The sequence below is a fragment of the Atta colombica genome, unplaced genomic scaffold (genome assembly GCF_001594045.1).
Source record: "Atta colombica isolate Treedump-2 unplaced genomic scaffold, Acol1.0 scaffold47, whole genome shotgun sequence".
NCBI classification, from domain to species: Eukaryota; Metazoa; Arthropoda; class Insecta; order Hymenoptera; family Formicidae; genus Atta; species Atta colombica.
The window spans coordinates 3,697,868-3,712,886 of record NW_017259536.1 but is presented as its reverse complement, the minus strand read 5'-3'; the positions used below and the strand labels follow the sequence as shown (position 1 = coordinate 3,712,886).

Genomic DNA, 15,019 nt, shown 5'->3' with positions numbered 1-15,019 from the left:
TTCGAATTTTTACAGACAAAATTAAGAGACTTATTGAAAAAATTAATTCTACACCAGTTACTACATACATTTGACTATCTAATAATATTTTAATAATAAGAGAAAATTGTTTAATAATAAGAGATAACTATATGAAAAAAATGTATTTTTCTAATGCATTCAATCTGATTGAACTAGACCGCGATAAGGTGACGATTAAGGTGATTAATGATAACTTGATTAACATTATTTAAAAAGATTAATATTTAATTTAATTAATAAATTTAATTAATTTAATTAATTTAATTTATTTTAATTAAATAAAAGATGTATATTTAATCTTTACAAAGCTTTCATAAAAGTGTATTTTAAACATAAATGTATTTGTAAAACTTTTATAAAAATGCATTTTAAACACAAATATATTTATAAAATAAAAAAGTATAACTTTGTTATTAGATAAATAACATCTTTAATCTAATCCGAATCACAGTTATCCGAATTACAGTTATTATAAGTTACCCTTTATTTAGAATACCATCTTGAGCAAAAAGTTCTCAGAATTATCACTAGGTGATGCTCTGAGTCAGCTAATTTGAGTTCTGTTTTTTTGGTTAGGTTGCCACATCTATCATTGACATTCCCACCAAATTTCACTGTAGCTTGTAAAAGTTACGCCGTCTTGTACATCTACCTCTATACGTATTTTTGATTTTTTACAGTTTTAAAAATGGAGTTGAATTTGCAACAATGAGTTTGTATTAAATTTAAAAAAATGGATTCAATGGTGTGAAAACTTTGGAAATGTTGAGAAACTGATTTTTTTCTGTTCGATCGAAAAACCATTACAGGGAACGCGTTTTAACAGCCGAAAGGAGATAATGGAAAAATCGAAGACGGCTCTGATGGCTATACCGACAATAGAGTTCCAGAAATGTTTCGAGAACTGGATCAAGCGCTTAAATGCGTTGCAATCGATGGGGAATACTTTGAAGGGGACAATCACTTTTGATGAATAAAACTTGTATTTTGAATTTTCTGAATGAATTCCGGAAACTTTTTGATCAAGGTAGTATGTCTATACATGTTTATAAAAATTATCTTTTTAATTATTCTTAATGTTTTCACATTATTATTACTATTTCTATTACACTTAAAAGTAATTTTACAAAAGAAAGAAGAATATATGAACATATCATGACGTGAGGGAACCAAACTTATAACATTTTCCACTAAATCTCTTTAGAAGTATGAAATATTGTCATTCTTTTTCAAGAAGTAAAACATTTTCACTCTTTTTCAAAATTGACTGTATTTTCACTCTTTTATAGTGAGATTTCATTCCAAGAAATTTAAGAGTAGGTACTATCAGAATCGTCACTAAATTAGTCATATATCCATTCATTTTTTAAAAATATGAACATTATATGATACAAAGACAGATAAATAAAAAAAATCTGTTGGACTTTGTTAAGTAAGAACTACATTTACTATATAAATGGAAATCAAATATCTTTAGACAATTATATATAAAAACTTTAAGAATAAAAATATTCACTTACGTGTACGATTTTTTTAAATTGTAGCGTAATTTCTAATACAGACGCGTCCGTCCCGAGATCTCACAACAGATTGAGCGACAGTCGCCGCTGAGTATTCAGACACAATTACGCGTGTCTCATGTTTATAAGGTAGCCTCGATTATTCTACTTACCCCTATAGTTTACTGATTCCGATCTTCCGTACTCTGTGTATTTTACCGATGTGAACCTGGCGCTCAACTTTATCAAAAATAAAAATTAATACTGCAGGCCGTTTGTACTTTGTTTGTACTTGTTTGTACCGATCATTATTTCGTTTGTACCTCAAACAGTTAAACAAAACAGTTAAAAAGTGAAAAATAAAAAATGGCCAGCGCGCAACTTTAAAATTTTTTAATTTCATTTATGCCATTCGAAAGAGAATCGTTTGTACCCGTTTGTATCTCTCTTATTTTCGTTTGTAGCTCAAAGGATTCGGAGATACAGCGATTTCAAAATTTCATAAATGCGTCAAGAGGGTAAGTCGGTCATTTTTAAAGATAACTACCTATAGTATCTCCGAACCCTTTGAGGTACAAACGAAAATAATAGAAGTACAAACGGGTACAAACGATTCTCTTTCGAATGCCGTTGGTCCCATTTCGATATTTTTAAAATTCGCTAAATTTGCTATGTAGGGGTTGCGCAAAAACTGAAACGCGCTGTATCTCCGAACCCTTTGAGGTACAAACGAAAATAATAGAAGTACAAACGGGTACAAACGATTCTCTTTCGAATGCCGTTGGTCCCATTTCGATATTTTTAAAATTCGCTAAATTTGCTATGTAGGGGTTGCGCAAAAACTGAAACGCGCTGTATCTCCGAACCCTTTGAAGTACAAACGAAAGTAAGAGAGATACAAACGATTCTCTTTCGAATGCCGATGATCCCATTTCGATATCTTTAAAATTCGCTAAATTTGCTATGTAGGGGTTGCGCAAAAACTGAAACGCGCTGTATCTCCGAACCCTTTGAGGTACAAACGAAAATAAGAGAGGTACAAATGGGTACAAACGATTCTCTTTCGAATGGCATAAACGAAATTAAAAAATTTTAAAGTTGCGCGCTGGCCATTTTTTATTTTTCACTTTTTGTTTAACTGTTTGAGGTACAAACGAAATAATGATCGGTACAAACAAGTACAAACGAAGTACAAACGGCCTGTAGTATTAATTTTTGATAAAGTTGAGCGCCAGGTTCACATCGGTGTGTATTTTAATTAACTTTTTTATATGTCATAAAATTTAAAATTAGTATATTAAATGTATATTCAAATCTACATTAAAAATTTTATGAGAAATTTTTTTGGAACCTGTAAAACGGCCAGCGATAAAGTCAGTGATTATAATTATCAAATTCACTCGAAAAAGCTTCGCTGCTGACAAGCGTAGGAAATTTTCGAGTGCACGGCCGGGCAATCGTGTGGGCGTTTGCCATTATTCGGAGAGTACATGAAGGTAACGAATTATTTTTTTTCATTCTGTAATCTCAGAAATTATATCAGCATTTTTAGATTTTGGATTTCCGGATACTGGAACAAGGAAATTTTCGAGCGCATGACCTTATATATTGTTTCGCTCATAAGACTTTGCGTAGTGGTGTATGCTCTCTTTGTAATATTATTTTTAAATTTTAGCCACTTAAATTTGTTTATTGTACATTATTTTGTCTTTCAAAATAGGTTTATGATATCAATATATATCACATATCTCTATTATAAAACGTTGAAACTTTTTTTAATTTAAGTAGTTGGAGTGCTATCTAGAGCACTCAAATTTATGTCCTCGAAGTTTTGAACAATAAAAAAGTATTTTTATAATGATTTCGCTTTGAGAACAGCATGAAATTCGAAAGAGCCAGTTCTGATGATTAAAATAAATGGCTAGTCTTAAAAACCTCTTTCTTAGTCCGAGTCTTAACAATGAAAGAATTGTTAAGATTAGCCACTTATCTTATTACCAGATCTGGCTTTATCGGATTTAATGTTTCTTAAAAGTATGATAAAAAGTAAATATTTTCAAGACGATGAAAACATTTAGAGGAACCAATGTTTTAAATAACATTCAAACTACGGACTTTAAGAGAAATTTTAAAGTGTTACATTAAAACATTAGACATTTTATAACCAATAAAATAGTATCAAAATTAAAAATTCATATCAATTTCTTGTTTATATAATATGCGTAGCAAATATAAATGAATAGAAGGTATATCAAGTCAAAAATTGAACGAACCAAAATTAAGACAATCAATATGGTTAACTTCATTATCATTGTTCAACTAAAATATAATAAACTAAAATATAATATATAATAATCAGAATATAGAATGTTTTGAATTATTAGTTTAAATTATTTTCGTATAGAGTTATAGTTTATTCCTGAAAAAGACTAAATAAAGAGCAGTGAAGGTAAAAGGATTTCAGATAAATGAAAAAATATAGATATGTTTTACATTTCAAAAATAAGAATATGTTTTACATTTCTTATCAAGATTGTTTAAACGAAATATTAAAGAGATCAAGATATGCATAACAACAGTCAATTTATGCATAATTTTGATAAAAAATTAACGATAAACAAAGAAATTAGGAGTGTTTAATTGTATTAGGAGAATTAAAGACATATGATATTATTTTTTTCGATAAGTGCTACCGAGAAATATCAGATGTATAAAGAGCTACTAAATGAATAATAGCACCGTAAAATATAATCAACATCTATGTTTGCAAAATCTTCAAAACAAGAGCTATGTTTCGTAAAAGAGATATTATGACAAACACCATAATTCCGCGTATTAACATGGTAAAGACTTTCTCAGGCAGTATAGAAACACAGATCTCATCAGTGCTTAAAAAAATTCGATTGTATACTCTTCATCATCATCATCATGATTAATTTCTGTCTTGTATGACATGCTAGCCGATAATGCATGATTTTGACTTAACATTAAATCGAATTTTATCAATTAAGGATTTAAATTCACGCTAACGACAATATTATGTATTACTTTAGATGCAAATATAATCCAATCTATAATTAAAAAACAATTTCCTGCCTAATATCTTCCTTCCTAATATTTTTTTTTTAAATCGAATGAAAAATAAACGTATAGTCTTTCAATAGGGACGCTCGAAATTTGTTAGATCATAGTAGTCATATTGTTAAAGTGACATCTGTCAAATTTGTTGTGAATTGTTTAGTAGTGTATGACAAACCATGGAAGGTCAATGTTGAGCAACGTGTGCAAATAATAAAATTTTATTATCAAAATCAGTGTTTCGTTCGAGAAATGTTCTGTGCATTACGTGATTTTTATCCTCGCCACAACCGTCCTGCCGAGTCGACTATTCGACGTTTGGTGACCAAATTCGAGTCAACCGGTTCGATAAATAATCAGCCAACATCAGTACGTCGCCGAAACGCAAGGTCTGCTGAAAACATCGCTGCTGTGTGTGAGTGTACAGGAAAACCCGAGGCGGTCAATTTCTCATCGTTCACAAGAACTTGGCCTTTCTGCGATTTCAACTTGGCGAATTTTGCGTCGGAACTTGGATCTGCACTCCTATAAAATTCAACTGACCCAGGAATTTAAAGTAAACGACAACGCCGTGTGTTCGCTGATTGGGTTCTGGAGCAGTTGAAAGTTAATCCAAATTTCGCCAAACAAATCATCTTTAGCAATGAGGCCCATTTTTGGATGAATGGATATGTGAACAAGCAAAATTGTCGAATTTGGAACGATATCAATCCACGCAAGATACACCAGTTCCAAATGTATCCCGAGAATTGTTTGGTGCGGATTTTGGTCTGGCGGAATCATCGGTACTTTTTCCAAAACGAAGCGGGCGTTGCCATAATCGTCAACGGCGAGCGCTACAGATCGATGATAAGCAACTTCTTGTGGTCTAAAATGGATGATATGGATATCGATAACATGTTCCAACAGGATGGTGCTACGTGCTACACACCGCATGCCACGATGGACATTCTGCACCAGCGATTTGAGGGCATGGTTATCTCGCGCGGCGGCGACGTGACTGGCCACTGAGATCGTGCGATTTAACACCTTTAGACTTCTTCCTTTGGGGCTATCTTAAATCGCAGGTCTAGACAAATAAACCGCAAATAATTGCTCTCAAAGTCAACATAACAAACGCTATCCAGCAAATTCCAGCCAGATTTATGCGAGAAAGTCATCGAAAATTGGATCGTCCGAATACGTGTCACCAAGCGAAGCCGTGGCGGACATTTGAGCGACGATATATTCCATACTTAATGCCATAAAATTCTTTCAAATAAAAAAAAAATTGAGTGGATATCTCACAACTTGTTTTATTTACATTTAAAAATCGAGCGTCCTTATTGAAAGATCCTTTATTTCAGTACTTAAAATAAATACCATTTCTTACCCATTTCTCCATTTTCATTTTTGTTTATATCTTCTCATAAAGTCTAACTAAAAAAATTAGATTAAAAGTTTATTTAATAACGGTGTTTTAACAGTGTGTAATATAATTTTAGCATAATTAATATGTATAATGTAGATATTATTTCTACTGCACAATCTCCATTACTATAATATAATTGTGGTTATACAGGTACTATCCAAATTCATATTGACCATTCATTATTGGAAGGATGCAAGTACAGTAAAATACGACACTGAAGACTGCATAACCTTTAAAATAAGTGCCAGTATTCTTAGAAGAAACTTCATAGGAGCATATAGTAACATAAATTTCGTAAATAACATAAATTTCGTAAATAACATTTACTGTGGAAAAGCTCTTAAGAGAGAAGACATAAATCTTGCCAGCGCTCAAAAAACAGGGTTGCACGCTCCTTCGCATCATGAACAGAAGCAGCCTTCGTGATTCTGTAGGAACTTCATACCAAGAAGAATTATATCTATAATGATTTTGAATCTCAGTCGTTAATCAATTTTCGATTTTACCGATTTTAAGTGATTAAAGTCTTACATTTTATTGCTTAATTGTGAGCTGTGGTCAATCAATCTCTGTCCTTGTATACTGAAGCAGAACGTGTGTATCACCTGAGCGAAGATAAACGCCAGGTATTTCAACGTTTCATTAATTTCGCCATATAATAAGGCAATCTTAAACACGACGAATATGATATTTTATTCTTTTGATTTAATATACAACAAGAATTTTGTTTTATAATAAATTGCAAGTGATTTTCGATAATGATGAATTTTTAAGACGTATTTCATTTTTTTACAACTTCAGGAGTGACCAAAAAATAATATTTTCTAAAAAGTAAAATTATAAAAGAAAAAAAACTACAAGTGTGCTAGTTGTTAATTGCTATAAAAATAATTAATCTATCTTTAATTCAAGCGATATAAACATTTAATATACAAACGTTACAATCTTCATCAAATCATCCTCAGTAAAACATAAAACTTACACAATTGAAAATAAAAATAAATTTGAAAGAGTCATAATCATAAGTTACATAATAGTTAATTATTTAATTATAGTACGTTTATGAAGTCATTAATTAAAATTATCTATAATTCCCGCGAAATATATATTCTATATTTCGGGGGAAAGATTGATTATATAGCACAAGGTCGCATCATTAAAATTAAACGAATAAACAATTTTTTCATTTTTCGTCCGATTTTCGAAAGTCTGCTATCTTCGAAAATATGCTAGAAAATTTTAAATACAATTTCATAATATATGAGAAAAACCTCAGAATTATATATCAAGAAACATGAAAAAAGTTTAAAAATGTTACACAATTAATCATATGCAGTTAATCATATTATATAACTGCGAGTAATGCAACACGACTGACTAATAACATTGCACAAAATATGCAGATATCAAGTTAAATTGCAACAACAAATAGGTAGATACGTACTTGTAGCAGAGTAATACTCAATGTTACAGTAACTATCGACATTTGTATTGCGAAAGCAGTACAAAAGATGTCATCAAGAATATCCGCGAATCTGTCCAATGGAATCAAATTTTGTGATACTTTTGGTACAATTTCTTGTCTCTCTCTTTTTCTTTAAATGTATGATATACATTCTATTTAATACAATATTGTGTACTCACCGTAAAGCTCGCCAGTGTGCATGAATAGAAATAGCGATTTTCCGATTGTAGATCTTCCGATCATCTAGATGATTATTCGTATCATTATGGTTATTAAATGATAAAGTTTCAAGATGAAATCTGTAAATATTTAAGCAGTAGTTCCGCTCTCCTGATCAGTCGTGATAGAATCAACGTAAAAAAAAATAGTTTTTCTTACCCAGTCACAGCAAAGAGACTGCAGACATGTTCAATGTAAATAAAAAAAATGCAATCGTGCGCGATTACCATCATAGTAGCTACAGACGCGAACACACAAACATAAAATATAATGTAGAAATAATATTTATCTTTGTCCACGAAGTAATAAGCCTGGTAGGGCAAATTTACAGGCCGGGATTCGTTGAGGGGTAACACGATGTTCAATAATTTTGGAATAATGGAAAATAATGTATATCCCCCGCAACAAGAAAAAACATATACTGCAACAAAAACGAAATAATCGTTCATCATTCGTTAAAATAAAAAGAATACGAAGCAATTTATCCTTACTCAAATATGCGAAAGTAATCAATTTTGCATTCGTGGCATACTTTTTCATAATTTCATATTCTTCTGCGCTATTCAACTTCTCCCAATCATCACATATATGGTCAGTAAGACTTTTGATCTAAAAATATCTTCAATGAATGTTGAATTATATCGGATAGTTTAACGATCGAAGACGATCGCGATCGCAAAGGATAATAAAAATTTGAATAATTTTCGATCAAATATTTAATATAAATTTCGGTAATGGTATACTTTGCTAATGTTAATTTGACATGTGTATAGTTTCACCAGAAATGTAATCATCAACATAAACATCGGTATAGTCAGTTTAATACATCGCGCGTTTCCATTGCAATGAAAAAATTGGGCCACCTGGAAGTATTCTTATTAGATGTAACTTTAAACGATTTATAGTGTAGTTTCGCAGATAAAATCTGATAAAATTCTTTTTAATTGTATCTGCCATTTATTTTGATACGCGTACATTTTAATATATATTTTTTATTCCTTTCGTTAATACTAAAAATAATAAAAAGAATCTATCCTTAATTTTGTCGAGTAATATTTTGCCTATAAAATGAGCGTAACAAAGATATAGATACATTACGTATGTACTGCATACTTCAATTAATTTTTTTTTATGCAACCTGTTTATATCTAGTGCAATGAATTGTAAAAATTTTATGATGAACCTGCGGAGCAATCAGCAAAAAAATCATCAGAGTCAACGAATGCACTCGAAAAAGCCTCGTTCGTTTTTCCTGATAAGGCCACAGGCCGCAGAATAACAACAATCTTTTTGTAATACTATAATAATCTTTCCACACGAATGCCATAATTTTCGAAGTAACGTTCTACCTTTGGCAACACGCAATTGACTAAACTTCTTGTCTCGTCTTTGATATGAGGAATTAATATTTTAGCAGGTGTAATAGAAAGAAATACTATGTACGATGGAAACCCTTGACAGCAATTTTGCGTGTCACGCTTGATAAAAAGTGAATGTGAAAGGTAACTTATCAACGGAGGGGGTAATTTTCTTCCGCGCAAAACGTCGATCGAAATGTTCAAGGAAATAAGAATTCTTTTGACAAAATGTATTTACGTGTACTTAGTTGCCTATACAATTGTTATTCAATGTTCAGTATCGCTACGAAACAAGTGTCGAAGATAATTTCTTCTTTATAAATTTTTCTATATAAAAATACATTAGTACTACATAAGGTTGTATATAGTAAATAATATTTGAAATATTTCAAATTATATGTATATAAATTATATGTATATAAATTATAACTAACTTCGCAAATAGTGGCATCAGTTTGTGACTCTGAAAAGATTGACACTAAAATCGATGTAGGTATAAATAGCCTTACAACAAAGTTTTCGGACTGTGGCAATAAAATAATACAGATCTCTCCGAATATTATATTATATTTTATCTTCCAAAGTAGTCTTCCATGGCATCAGTACTCTTCATCTTTGTTATAAATATTCTACAAAACATTTTTTTAATTCCGCAGTTGGAACTACTGTTTAGAGAACTTGTCACATTTTTCTGAATGTTCTCGAAGTCTTGAATGAAGTATTATTTTTCTTTAAGATAATTATGAGCTTTGAGAACAAAATGAAATCCGAAAAAGCCAGTTTTGAAAATTCAAAAAAATCGCGAGTCTTAAAAATATCTTCCTCAGTAAAGTAATTACATCAATAGAAAATAATTGTTAAGTTTATCTTATTACCAGATCTGACTTTATCAGATTGATGTTTTTAAAATAGCATAATAAAAAAGTAAACATTTTCAATATGACGAGAATTCAGAGGAACTAATATTTTGAATAACATTCTAACTATGGACTTTAAAGAAAGTTTTGAAGTGTTATAACGAGAAGTTGTCATGTGAAGGACTATTTTGAAAAATAAAATGTAATAATTTATTATTCGAATTGTCTTCTTTTTACTGTCTGAAAACTTATTCTACTTATCCTCAGACAGCTGAGAATATATACCATCTTGACAAAAAATATTACATATTTTATTAATTATTATATGTATAAAAATTTAGCTAAAAATTCGGTTTATGGCATTCGCGGTGAACTATTCTTTATTTAAAATCCTTTTAAATTTACGTATAATGGTAACCAATAAGTAATAATAAAAATACAAATAATAGAGTAGAATAAGAAAAAGAATTCTAGATAAATGAAAAAATATAAGGTGTCTAACATTTTTTGGAAAAGATTGTTTGTTATATGGTCACTTTTTACGCAAATATTCAAAATACATAAAACAAAGTTACGTGTAATTTCAATAAAGAAATGATAAACAATGGAATTTATCTATATTAGAAGAATTAAAGACATATGATATTGTTTTTTTTGACGAATGTGACCAGATAATATCATTAGATGCATAAACAACGGATTACTAAACGTACGCGAGCACCGTATGACATCGAAATTTGTCGAATCTTTCTTCAAAATAAGAGCATTATGTTTCGATAAAGAAACATAACTACAACAAGTACACGCTAATTCTATGTGTAATACCATGATAAAAAGCTCACCAGACAGAAAACATAGATCTTGTAGGTGCTTAAAGAACTTGGTTGTATACTCTTCATTATCACTATCATGATTAGCTTCTGTGACCTCACATGACATGCCCGCCAGTATCGATAATGCGTGACTTTGGCTTGACATTAAATCGAATTTTATTGGTTAGAATTTGGTAAGAATTTGAATACATTTATTTTTGCAACTCATGCTATCGACATTACTACGTATTATTTTAGATCAAAATATATAATTCAGACCATTACTAAAAATCTATTATCTTGCCTATATCTTCCCACCTAATATCTTTCCTTTAAAATCGAATAAAAAATGAATTTATTTCAATATTTTAAATAAACACCGTTTCTTACCCATTTCTCCATTTTTCATTTCTCCATTTTTGTTTATACCTTCTTATAATTTGTAACTTCCATGAAAAACAACACATTAAACAAAGATATTTTAACAGTGTATTTAATTGATACGAATTAATAAGTATAATGTAAATATTATTTTTATTGCAGTTTCTACTATAATATAATTGTGATTGCACAGATACTACCCAAATTATATATTGACCATTGGTCATTGGAAGGATACAAGTACGGTAAAATACGACACCGAAGATTGCATAACCTGTAATATAATTTAATTAATTTAATTTAGTTTATTGCAAAGCTATATGAAAAAACATACATGTTAACAGAGTAATAGACATAAAGTATGATACAATAGACTATATAGATTAACATAAACATAAGTAAATAGACAATAGTAATTTGTAAATAGTTAGGCATCAGTAGAATTGCTATTACAAAGCCTACCAATAACAAAATTAGAATAAGACAATAATGCAATAAGAGATAAACTAATAGCTAAAATCACACACACACACACACACACACACACACACACACACACACACACACACACACACACACACACACGCACACGCACGCACGCACGCACGCACAAACTCCCTCACATACACTCGCAAATACAATTACATCAGTCTCGTTTAAATACTATGACACAATGAAACGCGAGACAACGGAACGAAAGGAGGATAGAGAGGGAGAGATTTTTATTGAATCAGAAAGAGAATTAAAATATTTGACAGAGAGGTGAAGGAGAAAGCAGCCCGAAACTTAATGGACCGATATATAGAGAAGGATAAGTAATTTTGGTATCTGATGACAAAATAAGTGCCAATATTCTTAAGAAAAATTTCAAAGAAACAAGAAGTAATAAGTTTCGTAAATAATCTTTACCATGGTGAAGCTCTCCAAACAGAAAACATAAATCTTACCGGCGCTCAAAAAACGGGGTTTTATGCACATTTGCATTACGAACAAAAGCAGCTTTCGTGATTCCGCAGGTATTTCATACCAGGAAGAATTGTATCTACAACATCTTTGTATATCAGTCGTCAGCAAATTTGCAATTTCACTATATTTAAATTATTAAAATCTTACATTTTGTCGTGCAATTGTATGCTGTGATTGATCAATCTCTGACCTTGTAGACTGAAACAAAACGTGTGTAATACTTGACCAAAGATATACATTAGATACCTCAACATTGCATTAATGTCGCCGTACAGTAACGTAATCTTAAATGCAAAAAAGAACATACCATATTTTAATCTCTTGCTTCAGTAAACATACTGTACAACAAGGATTTTGTTTTATAATATATGATAAATGATTTCCAATAATAATCGAATTTCTATGACATTCCGTTTTTTTAATAACTTTGAAAGTGATAAAAAATAATTTTTTTATTTTTCGCTTGGTTTTCTCGAAAACTTGTAACATGTAACACAGCTAGAGTATTTAAATAAATATAGTTTCATAATCGACGAGAAAGGTCAGAATTATATGTCAGAAACATGAGAACGTTTAAAAACGTTGCACAATGCTGTTAATTATAACTATAAGTAATACAATATGAACGACAAATAACATCGCACAAAATATGCGGATATCAAGTTAAATTACAACAAATAGATATATACGTACTTGTACCAGAGAAATGCTCAATGTTACAACAACTATCAACATTTGTACTGCGAAAGCAGTGCAAAAGATGTCTTCAAGAATTTTCGCGAAACTGTCCAATGGAAACAAATTTTGTGAAACTTATATCAGTACAATTTTTGATCATTTTTTCTTTAAATCTGTAGTACATATTCTACATAATACAATATTGTGCACTTACCGTAAAGCTCGCCAGTGTGCATGGATGAAGACAATGATTTTCCGATTATACGAAAGATTATTCGCGTCGTTGCGATCCCTATGTGATAAAGTTTCAAGACGAAATCTGTGAACATTTAAGGGACAGTTTCGAACTCTCAATGAGTCGTGAGAGAAACAATTTAAAAAAAATTGTTTTCCTTACTCAGTCACAGCAAAAAGGCTGCAGACATGCTCAATATAAATAAAAAACGTGCAATCGTGTGCGGTTGCCGTCGTAAAAGATATAATTATGCTCATATATATATGAAATATAATGTAGAAATAATATTTCTCTTCGTCCACGAAATAATAAACATCGAAAGGCATAGTTATAGGTCGGGATTCGTTGAGGGGTAATACGATGTTCAACAATTTGGGTACAAGGGAAAATAATATAGACGCACTGCTGCACGAGTACATATATACTGCAACAAAACGAAATAATCGTCCATCATTCATTAAAATAAAAATAATATTGAATGATTTATTCTTACAGATATATGCGAAAGAGATCAATCTTGCATTCGTGGCATATTTTTTCATAATTTCATATTCCTCCGCGCTATTCAACTTCTCCCAATCATCACACACAAAGTCAGTGAGACTTTTGATCTAAAAACATCTTCAATGAATGTAAAATCTTATGGGAGAGTCCGACGATCGTAGAAGACTACGATCGCAAAGGCTAATGAAAATTTGAATAAATATTTTCTGACCAAACATAAATTTCGGTATTGGCATACTTTGCTACTATTAAACTGGCATGTATATAGTTTCACCAGAAGCATAACCATCAACATAAGCACTGGTATGGTCAGTTGAATACATCGCGCATTTCCATCGCAGTAAAAAATTTGGGCCACCTAGAAGTATACTTACTAGAACACACTTTAGATGATTTGCGATGCAGTTTTGAATAAAATTCTATTTTTAATTTTATATTTCGATAAGCGTTTTAAAATACATTTTTTATACAATGATTTCATAAAATGATAAAAAGAATTCTGTCCTGAATTTTATTGAATTATATGTCGTTTAGGCAAGTTTAATATAGATAGATACGTTACATATACTGCGTATTATAATTAAAATTTTATAAGGAACCTGTGGAAAAATCAGCGAAAAAATGACCAAAGTCACCGTGCTCAACTGAAAAAGCCTCGCTCGGTTTTTCTGATAAGGCCACTGGCCGCAGAATAACAATAACCATTTTGTAATACTGTAGTAATCTTTCCACACCAATGCCATAATTTTCAAAGCAAGGTTCTACCTAGACAATACGCAATTGATTAAACTTCTCATCTTATCTTCGTTATCTTCGAAGAACGAATTAATATTTTAGCAGGAGTAATAAAGAAAAATACTATGTATGATAGAAACCTTTGATAGCAATTTTGCGTCATGTTTAAAAGGTGAATGTGAAAGGTACTTATCAAGGCATAAGATAATTTCTGCGCAGAATATATCGATCGGAATATTCAAAGAAGTAAGGATTCCTCTGACAAGATGTGTGGTTACGTATATACCTAGTTGCAAAATAAATTTTATATCTGTATGTATATATCATATGTAGTTGTCTATTCAATGATTAATATCGTTTCGAAAATAAATAAGTTCTTTATTTAAGTTGTCAGAAATAAATAAGTTCTTTATTTAAGTTTAACAAATACAAGTAATGTGTTAGGCTCCAATGAATAAAATTCAAATAATCAATATATAAAAAAGAAACCACGCTTGATGTGCTGTACAATATTTATATGTTTATCGTACAATAAAGAAACATATAATACGTACAGACGATTTTACATTAGATCATCTTCAGTGTGATAAAAATTTAACGCAGATTTTACAATTCAATATCTTCTTAAACTCGACTTCAAATCGAGATTCGTACGCTTCGCAGATTGAATTAATCATAATCCTTTGTAGAGAATGTGGTGTGTGTGTGTGTGTGTGTGTGTGTATATATACACACACACACACACACCACATTCTATAATCTAGACTACATATATAGATTATACATAATATATATATATA

The 15,019-nt window shown here is 30.6% G+C and overlaps 3 protein-coding genes across 3 annotated transcripts; all 3 read right to left on the bottom strand.

Annotated features, from left to right (window-relative positions):
• Nucleotides 1-6,188: 6,188 nt before the first annotated feature.
• Nucleotides 6,189-8,266, bottom strand: LOC108691517 (odorant receptor 9a-like). The gene is given in 7 exon segments (XM_018199291.1): nucleotides 6,189-6,308; nucleotides 6,310-6,469; nucleotides 6,541-6,677; nucleotides 7,454-7,544; nucleotides 7,654-7,773; nucleotides 7,853-8,114; nucleotides 8,185-8,266. Coding segments are annotated over 7 exon segments (939 nt in total). The 5' UTR covers nucleotides 8,234-8,266.
• A 3,151-nt stretch (nucleotides 8,267-11,417) lies between these two features.
• On the bottom strand, nucleotides 11,418-13,522 carry LOC108691516. The gene is made up of 7 exons (XM_018199290.1): nucleotides 13,474-13,522; nucleotides 13,143-13,404; nucleotides 12,960-13,064; nucleotides 12,761-12,851; nucleotides 12,215-12,351; nucleotides 11,989-12,143; nucleotides 11,418-11,437 (listed from the first exon to the last, which is right to left on the bottom strand). Exons 1-7 carry the CDS (start codon nucleotides 13,520-13,522, stop codon nucleotides 11,418-11,420), a joined length of 819 nt encoding a protein of 272 aa, XP_018054779.1.
• Nucleotides 13,523-13,620: 98 nt separating this feature from the next.
• Nucleotides 13,621-14,227, bottom strand: LOC108691518. The gene is made up of 2 exons (XM_018199292.1): nucleotides 14,084-14,227; nucleotides 13,621-13,842 (listed from the first exon to the last, which is right to left on the bottom strand). Exons 1-2 carry the CDS (start codon nucleotides 14,225-14,227, stop codon nucleotides 13,621-13,623), a joined length of 366 nt encoding a protein of 121 aa, XP_018054781.1.
• Between the last annotated feature and the right edge of the window lie 792 nt (nucleotides 14,228-15,019).